This window comes from Hydra vulgaris, chromosome 06 (assembly GCF_038396675.1).
Source record: "Hydra vulgaris chromosome 06, alternate assembly HydraT2T_AEP".
NCBI classification, from domain to species: domain Eukaryota; kingdom Metazoa; phylum Cnidaria; class Hydrozoa; order Anthoathecata; family Hydridae; genus Hydra; species Hydra vulgaris.
This window is the reverse complement of record NC_088925.1, coordinates 48,724,164-48,746,500: the sequence shown is the minus strand read 5'-3', so window position 1 is coordinate 48,746,500 and position 22,337 is coordinate 48,724,164. Positions and strand designations below refer to the sequence as shown.

General features: G+C 28.1%; 1 protein-coding gene across 1 annotated transcript in view; it reads left to right on the top strand.

The window, feature by feature from the left end:
* Positions 1–21,808, top strand: part of LOC136081931 (polyubiquitin-like) — a 57,197-nt gene extending 35,389 nt beyond the window's left edge. The window contains 2 exon segments of the mRNA XM_065800361.1: positions 17,753–18,513; positions 21,462–21,808. Coding sequence (XP_065656433.1) covers positions 17,753–18,432 — 680 coding nt within the window. The 3' untranslated portion in view covers positions 18,433–18,513; positions 21,462–21,808.
* Positions 21,809–22,337: the final 529 nt, after the last annotated feature.

The following is a 22,337-nucleotide window of genomic DNA, read 5'->3' as shown; positions in this document are numbered from 1 at the left end:
GACCAACTTTATTTTGAAACCATTGAAGTTGGTATAAAATACAAAACTTTGTCAAAAGTATTGATACTCATTTTTACGTTGACGGTCAAACATGAGTTGAGAGGGGCTTCAGGATAAACAGTAATATGCTTAATGAAAACATAAAAGAAAAATCACTTGTCTTTTGTCGAACTATTACGAATTTCATGGTATCAAACAAATTCAAGGCTCGTCAAGTAGAAATCAACAAAGAAATGATAAAGGCTGTTTGCAATGCCTCGTTGAAATATAATGTCTATCTAGAAGAAATAGAAAGTTGCAAACAAATGAAAAAGAAAAAATGTGGCAGTGCTATTGAACCAAGAAATATCAGGTATTGAGGAGCTGAAAAAAGCTTTGAGTGAAGTATGTGAAACATACAATAAGGAGTTTGTTACATTCACTAAAGCAGCTGGCAATCGGATATGTCCCAAATGAAACTTCTTCTTACAAAAGGAAATGATCGCAAGCGAAAGTGTGAGGCAAATGGAATAGAAATAAAAAAATTTGAAGTCAATAAGAAATAACTGTTTTTAACTTTGAATGTTTACGATTTTTTAACATTGAAAACGTTTGATCATTTTAAAGTATTACATTGAGTTTTTATTAGTGTTCTCAGCAGGGCTATCTCGAACGGGTGGTGTAGGGGGTGTTACACCCCTTCCTTCAAAGCTGTCATATAAGCATTTGAGTTGGCACATTGAGCAAATTTTGAAGTATAGCTGGCAAATTGCAAATATTGAGGACCTCTTTTTTTTTTTTTCTGTCTCTTGTCGGCAAAAATTTAACATACTTTTTAAAATGGTATGTGAGTACGAAGTACTTGATTATTTATTTTTTAGTCTTACATGTTATTGGTTTTTGATTTAAAACAGGAATACAGAAACTACTTGTATATGGAAAGGCATATTTTGACAATGCAGATTTTCCTTGTATATGAATAGTGAATGAGCAGAATTTTATTCCAGAATTGTTGCAACCCTGTGGCAACCCTGTGGCAACCCTGTAGTAGTTTTATCATTTTCTCTCTTGCGCGTAGATTTTTATTCAATATAGAGCGCTTTGGAAATTTTAAAATTTTTGAAATTTAAATACTTTAAAACGGGGAAGCCAGTATTATTTTAAAGTTAAATTTAGTTTAGTTTACTTTGTGAATAAAAGTACATCACAGTAAATTTACCTATAAGCTAAATCAATACAAATAGTAAAGTTACTACTATTAAGTTACTAGAGTTAAGTTACTCAACTATTAAATTTATTTAATATACTCAAAGACTCGCAAAAGTTATCAATACAAATGTTTATATTTATATCTTATATATTGTTAACACATAATAAGCTTCTATCTAAGAATCGATTTAATAAGAAATCTCAAACAGAATATAACCTTGTTACCTGTTACACCTTGATCTAAAGCACGTAGTTGACTATCGTTTCTACTTGTGTTGGAAGCATGCACTGAGAAATTTTTAGCTTTTAAAAAACAACAAAAAACTGAAACTTCATAAAAGTTCAAAAATAATAATCATACTTTATAAAAACGTCTCTAAAAAAAATTGATTTTTTCATGTTAAAAAACAGTTTTTACGCAGTAAAATGTAAACCAATAATCTTAATACGATATTATTTTTTATTTTTTAACTTTAATTAAATTTCGTTTCTTTTAAGACGCAACATGACATACATTAGAAAAAAACTTTTTCCTATTATATTATGGAAAAAATGTCTGATGTTTTAGGGTAAAAATGGGGCATTTCCTGTTAGGCATATTAGTTTTTTACAATTTCTTCTGGCTTCGTAATAACTCTTTAAAAATGAATATCTTGGAGGCACTATTTTTTATCCAATTTTGTAGGTCTGTATGATCATTTTAGGCCTAACTTTACAAGAGACTATTAGGACAGTTTGAGGTGTTGTTTTTTAAGTTTTTTAAGTTACAATATTGACCTGGTTTCTCAAAAAATACCCGGTTTTTACGTAATATTAAACTATATAGTTAGTTATCGACAGCAGAAAAATATTTAATTAGGGATGCTTTTCCTATTATGTTGTGCATAGTTATGCACGTATGTGGGTTTAGAAAGCTTTTTGTTATTGCATTTATAAATAAAAATTACTATTTTTTTTTAATTTTTATCTTAGTATCATGTTATAAAAATAAAATTTTTATCAATTAACTAAACATAAGTTTATGACTTGACATAATAACATAGCACTTGTCAAAGAATATTTGACAATTTGTCTTTAGTATTGACTGGAATTTTTTGTCTGTAATTTGAAAAAAAAAATTGAAAGTATCAAACATTGCTTTAGTTCCTCATCTTGGCACATTTGTGTTACGTCACATTTGTGTTACGTCACATTTGTGTAACGTCTACATTTGTTTAATGTCTTGGAAAAGCTTTACTCCTCTCTCAGCACAATCATTTACAACAATTAACTTTGCTATGGATTTTTTTAGAACTCGATATCCTGAAAAATTATTTCAATCTGCAAAATAAAATATGCAAGCATTTTTAAACATTTTAAATGTCAAAAAAGTTTAACAAATTAAATCAATTAAGAGAAATATTTACTTTGAGCTAACTTGCATCCATTCTGTTTCTACTGCAGATAGATTTTGCTGTTGAATTAGAATCCAACTTTGAGGTCCAACCATTTGCCATAACTCTGGAATTTTTGTTATGTTGATGTTTGGGAAAGGTAGTTTTCTCAATGTTAATCTTGAAGGTTTAGGGTATAAAAATAGTTTTTTGGCAATTTTTTCTTTTGTGTTATTGTTTAGCACTTCATCGCGAATAGAAAGTACAACATTTCGTTATGTAAGAAACCATAAATGATTTTTAAAACTTTTAATTGCTGCAGTTGAAATTGTTCCTTATTGCACATAAATCAAGCGAAGGATAAGAGGCTGCCAATGGTGCTTTCAGAAACCATCTTTCATGAAATAGTCAAGTAAGCTCAGCAACTTGATGAACTGTTGCTATTTCTTCTGCACTAATTATATCAAGTTGTCGCAAATGAAATGTAAGCAGTTCTATTGTCATGTAATAGATTGTTTCTGATAGAAATCTTGCATGATGAAAAGCTATAGGCTTACGAAACTTTAAATTTGCCAGTTTATCTCTTTCTAGCCAAACCAGAACAAGCTTATCTAAATGCTTGTAGTAACCACAAGGAAAATTTTCTGTGAACATTCAAGATAAACTTTAGTTTCAAAAGTCTTTTACAAAAATGTAGTTCAAATTTGTTAATATGAATTTATTTAATTTAGAAAAATTAATTTAGAAATATAAATATCTCTACCTTTTCTTCTAAAAATGTTCCTTTTTGCTTGCTCCATTTAAATCTGTTAAGGTTGTTCAAGTTTATGTCCAGCTTTATGGTTTCCCAGACATTTTGAATTTTTTTTAAAAGATTATCAACTGGTCCATCTGAGACTATCCCAGAAACTTTAAGTGCTGCATGCTTGATAATGACAAATGAGATAATAAAAAAGCCATTTGAACAGAACTAGAACAAAAATATTTTATAAATTAATAATAAATAGTTTAGTATACTATAATATGGAGCTCAAATACATGATGTCTTCAAGCAAACAATAGGAACGGTCTGAACAACCATTTTTCCAGCAACACGTATGCACCATGCATCCAGCCTAAATTTGACTCATTTATTTAAATAGAAAAAAATAAAAAACTATAATGAAAATTATAAAAACATCAAAATACAAAAGTATTACCTATTATACTATCAAGTGCACAAATTTTTCTCACCTGCATTTGAAGATGTAGTGTCAAAACATACACTATGTATTAAATACCAGAGATTCCAAGATTCCAGTATTACTTTATCAGCTTTGACTTGTGTTATTTCACGACTATATGTCATAGAAAGAACTCCAATAAGTTGTTCTTTATCAACCTAGGACTTGAAATCACTAACGCTAACCTGTTAAGCGCTAAGCAATCACCATTTCTATTTTCATCATTAAAAATACACTTTTAAAACTTTTATATCGAAAAAAGCACAAAGTAGTTTTCCTTGGGCTGTTTTAATGAAATATTCGCTTATTTTTAAACCATTATCACTAATAGCATTATTTAAATGAAGCTAAGTTAATGACAATAGCCGACTCCCATGGGGAAATTTGCAATAAACTATATCACTGAGTCTATTTTACCTTACTATTTTTCTATATTATTTAACTATTATTCTGATTGTAATTTTTCTTTTCTTGCTTTAAGTAGCTTACCATATAATAATGCAAAACTTGCTCTCCAGTAGGCAATTGAAATGATGGTAGTATGTAATAGAATATCATATCATCATAGAATATCATATCCCTATAAAAAATTAAAAACACAGACAAGCTTTAAAGTTACAGCATTTAGAAGTGCACCTAAGCCGTACGAAATTACTAACTAGCCGTCAAAAAAAAGTGTCAAAAAAAAGCAAGAGCAGGAGATGATATTGTTTGAAGTAACAAATTGATGTTATATATTATATTAGACGAAGCTTTGAATTGAATTCTATTTTTATTAATGGGGGATATGATATTCTAAGTATATATTTTTAAGTTTTAACTAGGATACGACTGTTATACATGGGTGATATGATATTCTAAGTATATATTTTTAAGTTTTACGTTGGATACGGCTGTTATACATGGAGGAAATGATATTCTATTTTTTATACATTTATACATTTCATCATTTATATATTGATATATATACTATCTACATAATATTTTTAATGGTTTTTTTGTATTCTTCTATTCATCAGCAATCTAAATCTAGCATAAATTTTTTTTGTTAGTCATAATGTTTCTTGTTTTGTTAAAGATTTTTATTTTATATTTAATTAAGTAAATAGAAAAATCGCACTGCACTTAACAAAAAGCAATATTTCATGAATTTGATTATAAACTTACTTGATAAGAAGAAATATTTGAGCAAGCTAAGAAATTGTTTTTTTCCTTCAATTAACCAATGTTTCCTTCAAATAACCAATGTTTCCTTCAATTAACCGATGTTCCCTTCAAATAACCAATGTTTCCTTCAATTAACCAATGTTTCCTTCAATTAACCAATGTTTCCTTCAATTAACCGATGTTTCCTTCAATTAACCAATGCAAATTTATTTGCTAAATACAATGAGTATCATTATGAAGTTTTTAAGTTTGATATTATAAAATTTATAGTTTTATCCATATGTCTAACTTTTGATTTTAATTTCTTTTCGGTCCTTTTTTATTTCCACATAAACGACATTGTTTATCTTGCCAACTTCTGTGACCCATATTTCTTCTAATCCTATATTTAAATTTGTAATATTTACATCTATTGAAATTTTAATATATTTCTATCTTTTCATTAGTGTTACTCTTTTTAAGCCTCATTTATCAATCAGTAACTCGTTTCCCATACTCTTGAACTTCTCCAATTAAAAGTCTGTGGTCACTTTTTATTCGTTAATAAAGTTTTCCGCAAACTAAAAAATAATGTTAAATACTCTTTTTTAAATTAATTTAAAATATAAAACTTCAAAAAGTAAAAATATGATTTTATACTCTCATCGTTTTGCCTTAAAATTATTAGTTATTTAACTTTATATTATTCATGTTTTAGGAATAAACTTGCACAGATCGCCCACATGAAATCTTCCTTAAGTTTCTTTTCTCAATATTTTTTTTATTTTACTCTTATTTCAAAATTTTTAATACGCCTTATGACAAAAGACCCCGCATGATATGCTGTCAGTTTGTATTGCATGTGGTGCTGTCAGTAATATGAATTTCACCAAAATACCATATCTTTGAACCAAGTAGTAACTAGAATTTTTAAAAAGAAATAAATTAATTTATGAAAATGAAATATAAATCATAATGTATTAATAATAATTGACAATATTTGAACATCATACTTCCATTTTATTTCTTCTTTCTTTAAAGAAATTTTGAGTTCATCAAGAGGTTTGATGTGATAAATTCTTTTCTCAATTGGTTTGATAACCTGCAACAGAATATTAGGTATAAATTGGAGTCAATGATGTGCAACAGCGAAATGTGCAAAACATTCTATGTTAATGTAGTAAAATAATTTCATTATTGAAATTTATGTCTTTTTATTTAACCTGTCTAATAATGACTACAACTAGGAGTACAAAAAGTATCCACACCTAAAAAATTTTTAAATTCATACAGAAAAATTTTTTTAAATAATATAATAGAATTGTACATATTGTCAGTGTCCAATGAGGATTTGCAACAACGCAGCATATTAAAAGATCAATTTAAAATAGCTTGTTCTAAAATTAAACTCATTTTTTATTATTATATTCCTTATTCAATTTGTTTAATTACTAAAGTAGTGTGATTCAATATCCACCACCCAAAACCATTACAGTTAAAGAGGGTGCTAACTTTCTAAGTCAGATTCGGGTGAAACAAATTTAGTGCATAGAAACAAAATAAGGGAAGTCTTTTTTGGCAGGCACTACTACTGCCTATTGGAATATAGAAATTGGATATATACAGTGCTCGAAGTGAAGAAAAAAAAGTAACGGGATGGTATTCGGTAAATTAAAAATACCATCCCGCCTAATTATTATTATAATATAATAATGATTAGGCGGGATGGTATTTTTAATTTACCAAATACCATATATCTATATATTATATATATATTTATAAAAAGGTGGCGGGATGGTTTATACTTTATTAAAAGGTTACGGAATGGCATCACGCCCCACTTCGAGCTCTTTATATATATATATATATATATATATATATATATATATATATATATATATATATATATATATATATATATATATATATATATATATATATATATATATATATATATGTATATATATATATCTATATATATATATATATATATATATATATATATATATATATATATATATATATATATATATATATATATATATATATATATATATATATATATATATTTGAAAACCGCATTTTGTCTTTGCATTAAGTTGGTTTGAAGTCTTCCAGCGAAAGTAACCCAACTGGTGCCAAAACTTCGATTTGCTTCTGCTAAAAATAAAAATTATAATATAATAAAATATGAAATAAAAGATAATAATTTTATAATTCCAAATATTTTACTTAATATGTAACAGTTATGAATGTATACTATGCAGTAGTGGTGTTGTGGTTATGCGCTTACTTTGTCAGTGAGCGGTTTATAGTTCGTTCTCCATCACGTCCCTGCTAGTACCACACTCATCTTGTTTCTCCTTGCAGCGGTCTTGTTCGTTAAGGTTCGTGAATAAAATAAAAAATAATAATAAAATAAAAAATTAAGAAATATGAGTACCCTTCTCGACTGTAGAGTAGTAGAGACTGTTTTTTTTTTTTTCAAATAATTAAAAGTTCTCCTAAAGTAAGACTTTTTTGTCATACCTAAGTTCGGTCACCATGTAACTTCGGTCATTTAAGAAAAAATATAAAAAAGGCATGCAAAACTCAAATTTTACAAACTTTTTTTTCTCAAATAATACGTTAAATTATTTCGTAAATATGAATCTATAAAAAAAAAAAATTAATGTTTATATGCAACCTGTTGAAATAATTCTTTAGCAAAACAACATTTTGAAAAATGGTTGCTATTAAAATCTAAAATAAGCAAGTTATTAAAACAAATGATCAAATTTAATCTTGGTTCGGTTAAAAATTGCCAAATTAATTATATTTACAAAAACAATTATTTGTTTTTGAAAATTAACCATTTTTTTAAATAAAAGTTAGTAATATTTTGAAATTTCACTAACTTTTATAAAAAAAAATTTGGTCATTCGGTCACTCTAACTTCGGTCATTTACGGATAAACAACGAAGGTGACAATTAGTAGTAATATTGTGAAATATTGATAAATGTTATACAAAATTTTGACATTTTTATAATGGATACACACCATGGTATTTTATTTGAATAAAAAATTTGTTCATAAATTCAAAATTAACTGGCAGTTCCTTTAGTTATTAAATATCAAGCTTGGGACATTTTTATATGGATATAAAATTACAGCTCAACGACAATTATCGATGCGTTGCGAATCCTGTGACGATTGATTGTGTGGATCTTGTTGTTCAACTATGGTCAATGATATGTGGAAGAATTGCTAAGAAACATTCAAAGTCTTTCTTTTAAAAATAGATCAGATATATAATTTAAAAACTGAAAAACAAGGTAATTATTCCTTGCAGTCATTAAAAAATGGTTAAAATTTTTTTTGACAATAACCATTTTCAAAAATCATATTTTCTCGCTTTTTATTTTTTGTGTGTATATATATATATATATATATATATATAGTTATTATATATTCACTTTTACTTTTACCCAATCTAGTTATGATATTATGTATTAAACGATATCTTACTTTATCTTTTATATATTTTACTTAAATATATATAAAGTTTTATATATTCACTCTTACTTTTACCCAATCTATTTATGATATTATATATGAAACGATATCTTACTTTACTTTTTATACATTTTTTGTAAACATTTATTTAATTTTTCTTTTGTATTATTTATTCTTGAAACAACTTTGTAAAAATTATAAATTATAACACGGTGCTCGGCGATAAGGCAAATCAATGCTTTCTTCTTGCTCCGGCCGTTAGCTTAATTGTAAATTTATGAAAACTGTTATATTTATTAAACGGCAAAATGTTATGTTAAAATAAAAAAAGAAAAGTATATGATATATACGTTATTAGTATTTACATAGTGGCCGAACTTACGAGATGGTATTAAAATTTCGCTCAAAGTAGATGTTTTCATTTTAAATTAAATATTGAGTACAAGTTTTATTTTTCATTTTTTTACTTTTACAATATCAATTGTTAATATAAATTTCCGTATGTTTCAGAAAAAAAAATTGAAAATTTTTTATTTATGCGTGATAAATAAATGTTCAAAGCTAAAGTGACCGAACTTAGGCGATTTTACGGTATATCAAAAAATAAAAAATTGATCTGAAATGAAGTTATATTTTTTTCCAACTATTTCAACTTTAATCCTTATAGAACTTAAAGAAAACTTATAGAATCCTAATAGGGGGGAGGGGGAGTATTTGCACTTATTAATCAATTGTGTGCTTTGCTAAAGCACACAATTGATTTAATAAGTGCAAGTACTTTATGCAAAGTATTTTTTTTTTTTAATTTCAGTTTACAAAGTCAGTCGTTATACAATATAATAAACTATTAAAATACTTTTACAAATATATAAATATCGCAGACTAACAATATAAACTAGGTTTCCGAAAGAAGATCACAGGGATCTTGTCATCGAGACCTTATAAAATATAATGAAATATATAGTTTTTGCATCTTTATTAATATTTTTTTATTTACAATAATTGTGAAGTGCAAGGTATTATGAAGAATACATATATACTAATCTTTTACACGAGTTAAACTGTAAATAATATAAACTAACAAAATATTGTAAGCAATATAAAATACTTAACGTAAGAAAAAACAAGAAAAAAAAAAAAAAGTTCACAAGTTAAGTTAAAATAACAAGAAATTAAATTTTTCCAAGTGATTAGTAATATTGTAAAATGTTATCTTGAGAAAGAATAAAATTTTTTGCTTTGTTTTTAAAAAGATGAAGAGAATTAGTTAGATCAAAATCAAAATTTGGCAAAACAAGTTTATTCCAGAGATGTGGCGCTCGATAGGCAAGACAGAATTGATTAAAATTTGTGTGACAAAAAGGTTTTTCTAAAAAATTTATATTTCTAAGTTCGTATTTGTTGGTTGGTTTTAAATTGAAGAGATCTTCAAAGACTGAAGGAGATTGTTTTTCCACATATAAACAAAATATAAAATTTTCAAGACGTTGAGTTTATATATATTTAAAATTCTCATTTTAATAAAGTAAGATTTACAATGAGAAAAACGATCAGCAAAGTTAATTATGCGAATTGCCCGTTTCTGACAGCGATAAAGACTTTGTAGTTTACTTTTTTCAGTACTTCTCCAGGCAATATTTGCATAGTTTAAGTAACAATGAATAAATGAGAAATAGAGTTGTCTTAAATTTATCTTATTGAGATAATTTTGAGCTTTGTATAAAACTCCAATGATTTTAGAAACTTTAGAGCGTTGTTGTTTTTTTAATCCATTAAAAAAACAACAACGAGAACAAAAATTTTTGTTCTCGTTGTTGTTGTTTTTAAATGGCAGTAAATGGGGTAAAAATTTTACATTTTACATACAATTTTTTAAGTTTCTTAAAAATTCAAAAATGTTTTTACATAAAATTTACTTTTTCTCGATCGTTTGCTAATAGCCTCAGATATATGTATGCAACTTCCTCACTTAGACAGTCTTGGACGGTATCTGGTTGTGAGTAATCGTATACCTTTCAACCACCCAAATTCGGATTAATACAAATTACAGCTTTTATTGGTGTAATCTCGTCAAGAGAGTCTATCAGCTTATTACCAAATTATAATTATAATAAAATATGAATACAACTTTAAACAACCAATTTTTTTAATTTACATAATAGTTATTAGTATAATAATCAGGGTGGCCAGCAACCTGGAAAACCTTGAAAAGTCTGGGAAATTCTAAACTAAGATAAAAAGTCAGGGAATATGTTATGTTTTTCAAAAGTCATGGAAAAGTCAGGGAATTTTAATGGATTCATTAACAAAAATATATATTTTTTTGCATATTAGAAATATATTTGTTGCCTTTTTATTAGTAAATTTGTATTCCTTATATCAGTAAGTCAAAAAGTGTCATTGTAATCAAGGAAAAGTCAAAGAAAATTGAATCAAAAATTGCCTGGCTACCCTTATTAGGTTGTTCCACTTTTACCCTGACCAAACAATTTTTGAATGCACCCTATCTCAATCATTCTTATTTGGTCCTAGAACACACCAAAAAAATTTTTAGGTCTCCAAGTCAAGGATTTCCAGTACAAGGTATTTTCATATCCAAGGTTGCATTGAATTTTTTGCCCCCTCCCCCTCCTCCTTTCTTAATGTCCTTGATTTATGATTAAACTGTAGAAAATTGTCTGTTAAAATTTTTCAGCTATTTTTGTTCAGAAAAAAAAACTTTCATTTAACAGTTTACACTAACACACAATGGTCATTTAAAGACAAATAAAGTCAAAAATCACATAAAATTTACATAAACTCACTTTTGTCATGCCTTTTAAAACCTGTTTTTGGTTTTTTTGCACAAATTGCATGGTATCCTGGAGAAAACCTTCGTCATGAATTTCAGCCGCAAAATCCTACACAAGTTTGATTGTGGCGCTCAGCCTGCTAGATTCTCTATTTGATGTTGAAAATGTCTGCAGGAATCATTTTCAAAGTTGTCCTTTATCCATGTGTGTATTGCTTCCGTAGTTATACCAAGGAATGTGAAGAGCAGCCAGGACTCCTTAGTGATAAAGTCGGACAAAACTGACATGAGAACTACATGAGTTGGAGGGTGAGGTTGTTTCCTTTCAAAATCATCAGGCTGCAGACAATTGAAACCTTGCAGCTTCTGAGTAGCTAGTCCAGCTCTTTTCTTTAGTTCTAAAACGAACTATGACGGAACAAGCTTGCATGGAGCAGCTTTCCCAGGAGACCGTACTTGGATATATATATATATATATAGCATATTGCTTATCATTTCATTAGCTAGTTTAAAGCATCCAAATCATGTAATGGAGCCTGAGCCGCCAGAGAAGACTTTAGAAAGTGCGCTCCATAAAATGTGACAATAAAGTCAGTTGATAGTTCAAGCATTTCATTCTCACTTTTATTCAATTTTAAATTAATCTTTGAAGTCAGCTGTATTGTAAGCAAGTATAGACAACCAGTCATGAACTTAATGATGGGCACCTGGTTGTTTGAACTGGAAACCAGGTACATGGCCACCAAGAAAAATAACTATTAGCTCACAAAGAACTTTATAATCTCCTCTTTGAAAACAATCTTATTTTAGGGTTGTTATGCAGAAGTTCTTAGCATCTTATACCCTTCTATGAAAATCAGTACCTATCGAATACTCCTTTCTTCCATAATGGAAAAAAAGCAACTTATCGACATTATTTGCCTCTTATTTCTAGCCAAATATTTTGAATGTCTTTATATATTTCACGTGATGGAGATTTTGTTAAACCTTGAATATAATTCATTGCATGGGAAATATACCTTTCAGATATATGGTGCTTTGAAAGAAAAATTTTGAAAAGATACAAAATGTACAAATTTCGCCACAGTTCTGTGCATCAAAATTTTAAATTTTTTTATCAAAATATTTAATTACCTGCATAACAGCCATAACACAGGTCTTTTAAGCACATTACCCACCAGGAGCTTAATTTTACCTTGTATTTTTCAGTATAAAAGGCTGTTGTATCTGCACTATAATCAATGATCTGATCAGTGAGCTCATAATACTCTAGTATATTCTGAACAGCTATAGTTTGATCCTGCCCTCTAGGTGACTCAATTTCTAGAACTCCTAGCAAAAAATCTAAGGGTTCAATGACCTGGGAGGATGATATACTGAGAGCTTGCCTCTTACAGTTTTAGACATTTTTTTGTCAGTTCGATAATGTTTGACCAGTTTCGTATCAAAATAAATGATGACCATTGAGCTCCAAATTTTGTCCAGATTCTTCTCTTACTTTTCTACGTTCATTTTCAATCATAATCTTTTTTTTTCTATGTAGATAACTCTTTGAAACAGGAACTGTATTAAGATTAACACCACCAAGCTTTAAAAGTAAGGACAGAAGGGAAGTTTCAGCTTAAACACTGACCTTGTACCTAGTCAAGAAAGGAACCCACTTGTCAAGAACATCATTTATTGAAAGCTCCATCTAAACTCTTTCTTCACTGAATTTTTTTTTTTGGCATGGCTCAAATTCATTGTCGGTATCAGTAGCACTCGTAGCACTTGAACACAATTTTATTTCAAAATCTTTTTTATCTTCCTATACCCTCTATGGCATTTTTCTTTGACATTTTTTTTATTTTTTTTTATTTTTATGGTGTTCTTTTCTACGCATACTTTCTATCCTATCTAACATTCGCTTTTCCCCGTCAATGATTTTTTCTAAATAAGATTTATCTTTCCCAGTGTCAAACTTAACCATTTCACCTTTGAATGCTCTCTTCATAAACTCAATATCTTCTACCTTTTCTTGCTTGTTTCTATTTTCGTCATCTCTTATAAGTTTTAAAATGCTTATTTTATAAGCAGGAAGAGTACAGTTTGCTTCTTTTATCAAACTCTCTGTTTTTTTTTATATTGCTCTTCTTTGATCTTGTTTATTTCTATAAGGCTTCTAAGACTACACAGTTTCTTCTAGCGTTCATAAGATTTCCCAAGCTTCTTTTTTACCACTTGTTATGTAACCCAAAATCTTGACCCAAACCCACCTTTGTCCCAAAGACTTAACAGCTCTTTCAAAATGCATACTACAGTAAATTCTTCCCTGTTTCTTTTCTTACACTCCCCTCCAATGCGAAGCATAGGTCTTTACATTGTCTTTTGAGCACAGGATAGTTATGCATTTTGATTAATCTTACTTGACCTGAGCCAATATATTTAACGACAAACTTCTACCAGTGTGGGTAGTCTATGCGAAATTCAATAGGAAAGAAAAATTCTTTACAAAGTTGTTTCAAAGGTTTTTTACCTAAAAAAGCTTTTTTAATTCATTATTTAAATTAAATCTTAAAGTAATACCTGTTTGGTGAAAATATATGTAGTGGATGCTATAGTATCTAGATTGTTCTTTTACATCTATTAGTTTTCTGTGGAGCTAAACTTATGTTGCAGGTTGTACCTGAGGATCCTGGTTGACAATCCCTGTTAGTCCTTGGTGATGTATATCTCATTGGAGGAGTTTTCTGCAACGTGTATTTATCAAACAGCTCTCTTCGTTACTCTTTCTTACAGTACTTCGACCAATTTTAGTCCTTGAAGATATACGAGGAAACCCATCATGATCATCGGCCATGTCATATTTTAAGAAATTTTTTATATCTGAAAAGTATAATTAAAGGGTCAAATAATACTTTATATAAAAGCAAATATTTGAATAAAGCATTAATGCCGCTAAAAAACTAATAAAATATTGCAAAAATAACATATTTGAATCAAGACTATTTTACTTAATTCATTCAAGACATTGTATTTCAATTTTTGAATAAAAATCTCATTTTATCTCTTAAACAAGTTTAATTTACATTTTTAATTTGCATTTGTTTATTTCTTATACTTTATTTTAAAGATTTTATGATAAAAATATCAATTACTTCATTAGAATATATAAAATAAAGATGCATATAATAATGATTCCTACAGACATTTTCAACATCAAATAAAGAATCTAACAGTAGTAAATGACAGGGCTGAGCGTTACAACAAACTTGCGTAGGATTTTGTGGCTGAAAGTTATGACAAAGGTTTTCTACAGGATACCATGCAATTTGTGAAAAAAAAAAAAAAATGTTGGAAAAGACACGAAAAAAAGTGATTTTATGTAAATTTTATGTGATTTTTGACTTTATTTGTCTTAAATGGCCAATGTGTATTAGTATTAACTGAAAGTTAATACTAACACACAGTGAATATGAAATTAAATGAAAGATTTTTTTTTCAGAACAAAAATAACTGAAATATGGACAGTTTTCTACTGTTCTATCATAAATCAGGGACATCAAGAAAGGATAGAGAGGTTGAGGGGGGGGGGGGGGAAGGCGGCAAAAAATTTAATGCAACTTCGCATATGAAAATACCTAGTACTGAAACCCCTTGACTTGGAAACCTAAAAATTTTTTTGGTGTGTCCTGGGACCAAATAAGAATGATTTAGATAGGGTGCATTCAAAAAATTTTTAGTCAGGTTAAAAGTGGGACACCCTAACCCTGATAATACATATACGATACTCTCATATATATTATATCATTATTTGTTAGAGGTTAGCAAAATAAAATTATTCCAAATCGTTTATTCAGCACAAAACCCTCTGGTTTCTTGGGTACACCTCCTAATTTTTAGATGAGTTTTTTGTAAACGCATCTAAAAATTAGGAAAATAGTTTTTAATTACATCTGAGTAATTATTTTAATATAACTACGGTTTTTATATCTTTAAATTGTTTATTTATGGTAATATAAAAAAGCATTTGCTCTCTGCAAGTGAGCTTTGTCAGCATCCGTTTATAAAAAAACTCATCTTTAATGCCATTAAAATTGCATTGTGGAGAACCATACAAAGCACAAATGTGTAGAAACAATGATGTAAAACGTTTTTAAAAAAAAGCATCGATAAAAAAGGTATGAATAATATACCTTTATATATGAATAATATACCTTTGTTATCTTCCACTACTAAGCTTTGCTATCTTCCACTACTATTTTTGTATTAAGTTTTTCTAAAAAGTAAACAAGTTCTTTGTTTCATTTTCTTAAATATTGACAAATCAATATTTGAAAAAAATTAAAAGTTCCCAGAAACTGTTCAAGCTGTAAAAAAAGTTACCATTTACTATTTTCGGTAAAGTATGAGTATTTATGTTTATTGTTACGTTAAACAATTGTAGTTTGTCAAAATTAAGAAAATATTTGAATTCTCTTTTTGAAAAATATTTGATACAATATACTTTTTCCCAAACTGAATTAATTTAAGTATCTTTACCTTTAGTTAGTCTGAAATTGCCGCATTTCTTAACAAAGGATACATAATATGAACCAATAAACCTTGGCTTAAAAGCAGCTCCTTTACTTCTTTTACCTCGTTTATCCAGATGTAAAACTTTATCACCTATAATGATACCTTCTTCATTTACTTTTGTACTTCTCCCAACTCTCTCGTCATAATATTTTTTCTGTTTTGCTTGAGCTTTTTCTATGTTCTGAAAGAAACATAGTGGTGCGCTAATAAAATTTTCTAAAAAAAGTGTAGGATTAAAAGCTTGTAGCTGTTACCTTTGAAACGAAATTATTTTAATTATCAAATGTATCTTGGTAATCAAATGTGTTAAACTTTCAATGTTATTTTTATTTTTCTCCACTTCATTTTTAGCTTCTTCATCTTTGGCGGCAAATATATCCATGCCCTGAACAATAATATTATTTTATTCAAATACACTTAAAGTAAAAATAAAATTAGTTAATTTCATTGTACAAAATGGTATTTACTTTTTTATACTCACATCTGCAAACAGGTAGGGTAGAGCGGGACCTATCGGGACAGTGGGGCATAAAAAGACAGTTATGCCTGAAGCTTTATATCTCAGCTAAGTACATTTTTTTTCAAAATTTTTTTTGATAAAACCTTTCAAGTTACTGTGGTTTATTATTGTAAAAAAAATTTAATTTTACAAATACCAAAAGGCATTAAAAGTACCAAAATGCATCTGAAAGATTGCGAAAAACAAAATTTGCATACTTTCTTAAGTGATATAACGACAAAAGATTTATCTTGAACTATTGCTAATTTGCTTTATTTATAAAAAGTTTATATTTTTTAGACAGTATTTTTTATCCTCTTTAAGAATCTGGATTGGAAGAAGTATTAGGAATAGAACTTTTTGAATAATAATAATTTCAGTCAAATGACTTTTGTGAGGCATTTAAGGACAACAAATTATTTATATAATTGACTATATTACAATCATTTCGTGATGCTGCCTACAGTTTGATGATTTTATTTTTAATCTAAAATATTATTTTTTATGTTTCGAAAAGCAATATTAGTATTAAATTCAAAGAAATTCTTATTTTTATAACTTAACTTTGATTATTAATAGTGTTTTATGTAAACAAAGATGATAAGAAATTATATAAGAAAGACCAACAATCCAAATTGGGATGAAATGCAGTTTCACTGTGAGTAAAAAGGAACTTAGAACTAGAAAAGCTGCTGATACATGTGGCATATTTACGTTTTCTCTACATTGGCATATTGCTAATTGGTCAGCTCATCAAAAATGTTTACAAATAGTTTCAGCATATTTATTGTGTGATTTATGTGATCCACAAAATTTTTTGTTTAATTTCAAATTTAGTAGTAGCTACCAATTTAAAAATATATAGGTTAGAGTAGAGCGGAGGTATTTTATAATAAAACACCAAAAATTATTTTTTATTCTAGCTGTTACTTGCTTTTTGTGATATATGGGTGTAGGGCGTGTAGTTTCTATAGATTCGTTACTTTTTTGAGAGCCTAATGTCTGAACATATTAAGACAATAGATAGCCTTCATTTTTCATCGTTTTTAAAGCTTCACAATTGACGAATAATTGCTTCTTTTTAACTGTCCCGTTTTGCCCCACCGCTAGTCTAGAGTTTCATTACTTTGATTGTTATAACTTATTTTTAAATTCTTTTGTTTTTTCATTTCCTTATATTGATGAATTTTAGGAACTTAAAAAAAAACAGAACTAACTGTGATTAGTTTATCCGCAACTAGCATTTCTTTCTTAAGTGTCCCTATATGCCCTATTCTAACCTAATACTCAGGAAAAAACCTGAAAAATTTGAGTGGTAATCATGTACACAAATACTTGGGAAACATTATTTAAAAAATAATGTTAAATCCTAAAAGATGATTTCCAATAAATACTTTAAAAAGTTTTTAATATATGTTTCTATTTAAAGACATAATATTTGTTTAGTTACATCATCCGATCAGATTTCAATATTTTCAGGCAGCCAGTTGACGAATGTACGCCACATTTTAACCCAAAGTCCTGCCATTCAATTAGGAGCAAGAATGCAAATATATGTGCAAATCCTCGCTGGTAAAACCATCACGTTAGAAGTTGAACTTGGAGATACAATTAAAAACGTAAAAGCTAAAATTCAAGACAAAGAAGGTATCCCACCATATCAACAGTGTTTAGCTTTTGCTGGTGAGCAGTTAAAAGATGGAAGAACTCTTAACGACTACAGTGTTCAAAAAGAATCTATCCTTCACCTTGTTCTTTGGTGAGGAGGAACTATGCTAATATATGTGCAAATCCTCGCTGGTAAAACCATCACGTTAGAAGTTGAACTTGGAGATACAATTGCAAACGTAAAAGCAAAAGTTCAAGACAAAGAAGGTATCCCACCAGATCAACAGAGTTTAGTTTTTGCTGGTGAGCAGTTAGACGATGGAAGAACTCTCAACGACTACAATGTTCAAAAAGAATCTACCCTTTATCTTGTTCTTCAGTTAAGAGGAGCTATGCTAATATATGTGCAAATCCTCGCTGGTAAAACCATCACGTTAGAAGTTGAACTTGATGATACAATTGAAAACGTAAAAGCTAAAGTTCAAGACAAAGAAGGTATCCCACCAGATCAACATTGTTTAATTTTTGCTGGTGAGCAGTTAAAAGATTGAAGAACTCTCAGTAGCTACAATATTGATAGCGAATCTACTTTACTTTTTCAATCGAATAAGATATCAATAGAATCCAATAGGGTATGGATATAAAGTTTTACTAACTTTTAGGCATTAGTTGCACTAATAACCTTTAAGTTGCCCTTGACTTAAGTTAAAAACTCTGATTGACGCATCTACTAGTTAGATATTTATCTTTTCACAGTTCTGGTATGAACTAGTCAATAAATTTATCTGCACTTTTTGTTGGGAAATCATTTTAAATTGTGTTATGTATTATTAAATTTGGTTTAAGGTATTTTTGTGTGAATGTTTTTTTTCAACTTTCTTTTTTTCTTTATCAGGTTTTTAATTAGATTTGTTGTTAGGTGCTTTTGTTTTAAAAAATGATTAAAAGATTTTTTGATTTCATCATTTGAATGTGGATATTTGAATTGTAGATTTTTTTTTAAGGATAATCAGAGCTATGACTATTAGAGCTATTGATTTTTTATTTTTGCTCTTGTTGTTTTAAAGAGATCTTTTTTGTTTTTGAAATGAGCTCTGGTCATATTTACAATTCGTGACGGCTGCTAGGTAGAACCATGATTACTAATAGAAATTAGGAAAAAAAAAAGAAATTTATGGATTTTTGTTGACTGAGCTGCTATAAAACTGAAAACCTTTTAAGTTTTCCCAGCAAAGTTTCTACTTACAAAGTTGAAGTTATCATATATTCGGCTCCGAAAACTTCAAAAAACCAATTATAAAAGATTTTATTTTAGAACTTCATAAAATAATTGTTTTTACTATGAAACTTTATGTTTAGCTTATGTTCAGATAATTAACCTAATTTTAAAGTGTTTCAATTGTTTTAAAGTTTAAACTTGCTGGATTAAACTTTTCCATCTATATTCAGTTTTTTAATATATTCTACTATTCTAAACTGATTTTAAGCTTTATTTTTGCTGAATGGTTTTTTATCTTCTTTTTTTCTTTATCTTCGTGTGCTAAATCAATAATATTGTTTACAGACCTGAAAAATATTATTTTACCACAGGCATGAGTTTAATCAATATTTAATATATATATATATATATATATATATATATATATATATATATATATATATATATATATATATATATATATATATATATATATATATACACATATATATTTGTCTAGAGTAGATGATTTTTAAACATATCTTACTCCACATTTTTACTTCAGACAAAGTTTTTGTTTCCATTTAATAATAATCTTCAAAATACTTTGGTAGTCATTAGTACATTTTGCTATCATTACTTTTAACAGAGATTAAATAAAATACTAATGGTACACTTGGTACAATGGAAACACTTGAGTACATTTTTTAGAATTTTATTTTTCATTTTTGCGTATAATTATTTTTAACAATGAATTCACAAAAAATCGGAACTGTGAAAAGACGCTCTAGTATAAAAAAATACTTAATTGCTGAAAAAAAATGTATTGTTAAGATATCACTTCAATATTCTAACAAGACTCCAGTATACCCAGCAAACACTCTATTGCAGTATTTCAGTGGACCTATTTAGGGAATTTGTGAAATCCATAGTAGTTTTGCTCATTGGTTAATTAAGGTAGCAGATTCCCTTGAAATGCTAGAAACTCCAAATTTTCAGTGTACATTTAAAGTACTATTAACTTGGGTTTCTACTACGTATGTGAAAAATGCATAACTATTTTTTAAGTTACTCAATTTTTTTCAAAAAGTAGTAAAATGAAGTACCCAAAAAGATAAAAAAACATACTTTAAATAAAAGTTGAATTTTCATTGTTGTTCAAACCCCAGACAACAGAACAAGGAATATTTTCTGAAAATTTCAAATCAAAATCTTTATTAAAAGTTGAGAAAACGTGTTTTATGTGTTGCAATGTATTTGAAAAATAAAACGCTAGAAAAACGCTTATAATGATTGTGTAATAAAAAAAGTCTAAAATTGTTATTATTCTAAAAGTCACGAGCAAAATAAGATGCCTCTTCTTCGTATTTTTTGTCAACAAACCTTTCTTTCATAACATTTACTAACTTTAGTTGGTATAAGGTATCAACAGAAGAAACTTATTTGTTGATACCTGCAGTGAAAGTCGTTTTTGTCTTCTATTCATTATCAAAAAAACTTCTTAATACTTAAAAAACTTGCAATCGGTAATGAGGCTGCAGTTTTTTTCTTTTCTTTTTTTTGATGTGTAATAACTGTTTTTAAATTTACATTTACATTTTCTAGTTGTGCAACAAGTTATTTTTTATTTAAAAGATGCAATCAAACTTCAAATGAAAATAGCTTTTAAGCAAACAAGCTAATATGATGCTAATAAGCCAAAAGATGTGGTGTTATTAGTAAACTTTGAGCTATGACACTTATCTTAAATTTTTTTTGAGCACTGATAAAATATTAGGCTAACAGGATATTTTTAGAGCTTAGTTTTTTCTAAAAACTTGACTATAAAGCTAAAAAACCAATGAACAAATTCATTGCTATGGTGGTTGCTAGGGAAGTCTGAAAAACTATGGTGCACTAAATTATGATTATTTAAAAAACTAAATTAGTTTACAACAAACTGTTTTTACACAACTAATCTCTGTAAAGTTCATCATTAAAATTGACTAAAAAAATTTTCGATTTTGTTTTGATTTTTATGGGGATCCGCTATCTTAATGGACCATTAATGGCAGAAGCTAGCCGATTACTAGCTGCTGACTAGCCGCTTTATCACATACTGAAAAGTTGTTGACTTGCTACTTTTTGTTGATGCCACTAATTGTGCACTTAGTAATTAATAAGCAAAATTAAATTGGACTGCTCAAAACGTCTATACCCAGTGGGCACAGGACCTAAATAAGACGTCTTTTGAACGTTTAAAAGACGTCCAAAACGTTCAAAAGACGTTTAAAAGACGTCTATTTTACGTCCTGTGCCCACTGTATACAGGTCTACTGCAAATCCAATACAAAAATGTTTGGGTGGTTTGCATTTACAGTTAACAAATTGAAATGTGTTTAGGTAATCAGTTCCATTAACAACTTTTTATCGCTGGAAAGGATTAGAAGATAGAACATCAGAGAACAAAAAGGTTCAAAAATAATCCACTCTTCATCTTTACAACCAATTTTAACAAAATACGTTGCAATGTATACATGAAAATGCAATGCATATTTGAAAAAAAATGTATTCAAGTATATATGAAAACTCTGACTGACTGAAAAACCATCACTTAAGAAATTTGTTTTGATGATGCAAAACGCAATGTGAAGACGAAAGAACAAAACAATGAAGGCCTCACCAACGAAAAACGTTTTCTTGCCAGTAAAGAGTTAAAGTGGCAATTTCTTTTCTTGAACTTTGATTAGTGGCTGAAAAATATTTTTATTTGTGTATTTAACTTTTAGAATATGAATATGTATTTAACTTCGTAAGAGTGTGTATTTTACTTCGTACGATTGTGTATTTAACTTTGTAACAACATGTACTTAACTTTTCGTAGTAATGTAACAACTTGTACTTATCTTTTATTAAATAATGTAATAATTTGTACTTAACTTTTAGTGTATGAATGTGAACTTAACTTCGTAAGAATGTTTATTTAACTTCGCAAAAATGGGTAACTATTTTTGTAAGAATTTGTAATAACCTTCCTTAGAATATGCAATTAACATCGCATTTGTAATATGATTTAGGCTATTATTTGTAATTTATTTTGTGTGCTAATATAAAGCCTATTATTTGGTGTTTAAATTAGCTTCGATAAGACACGATATAATTAATCTTATGTATTAAGCTACAAATGTTTGTAGTATTATTGCCTGGATATGTTTGCAAACAATTATTTCAACAAAAATGATCTTACCCAACTATAACTTGATAGTTGAAGATTGTTTT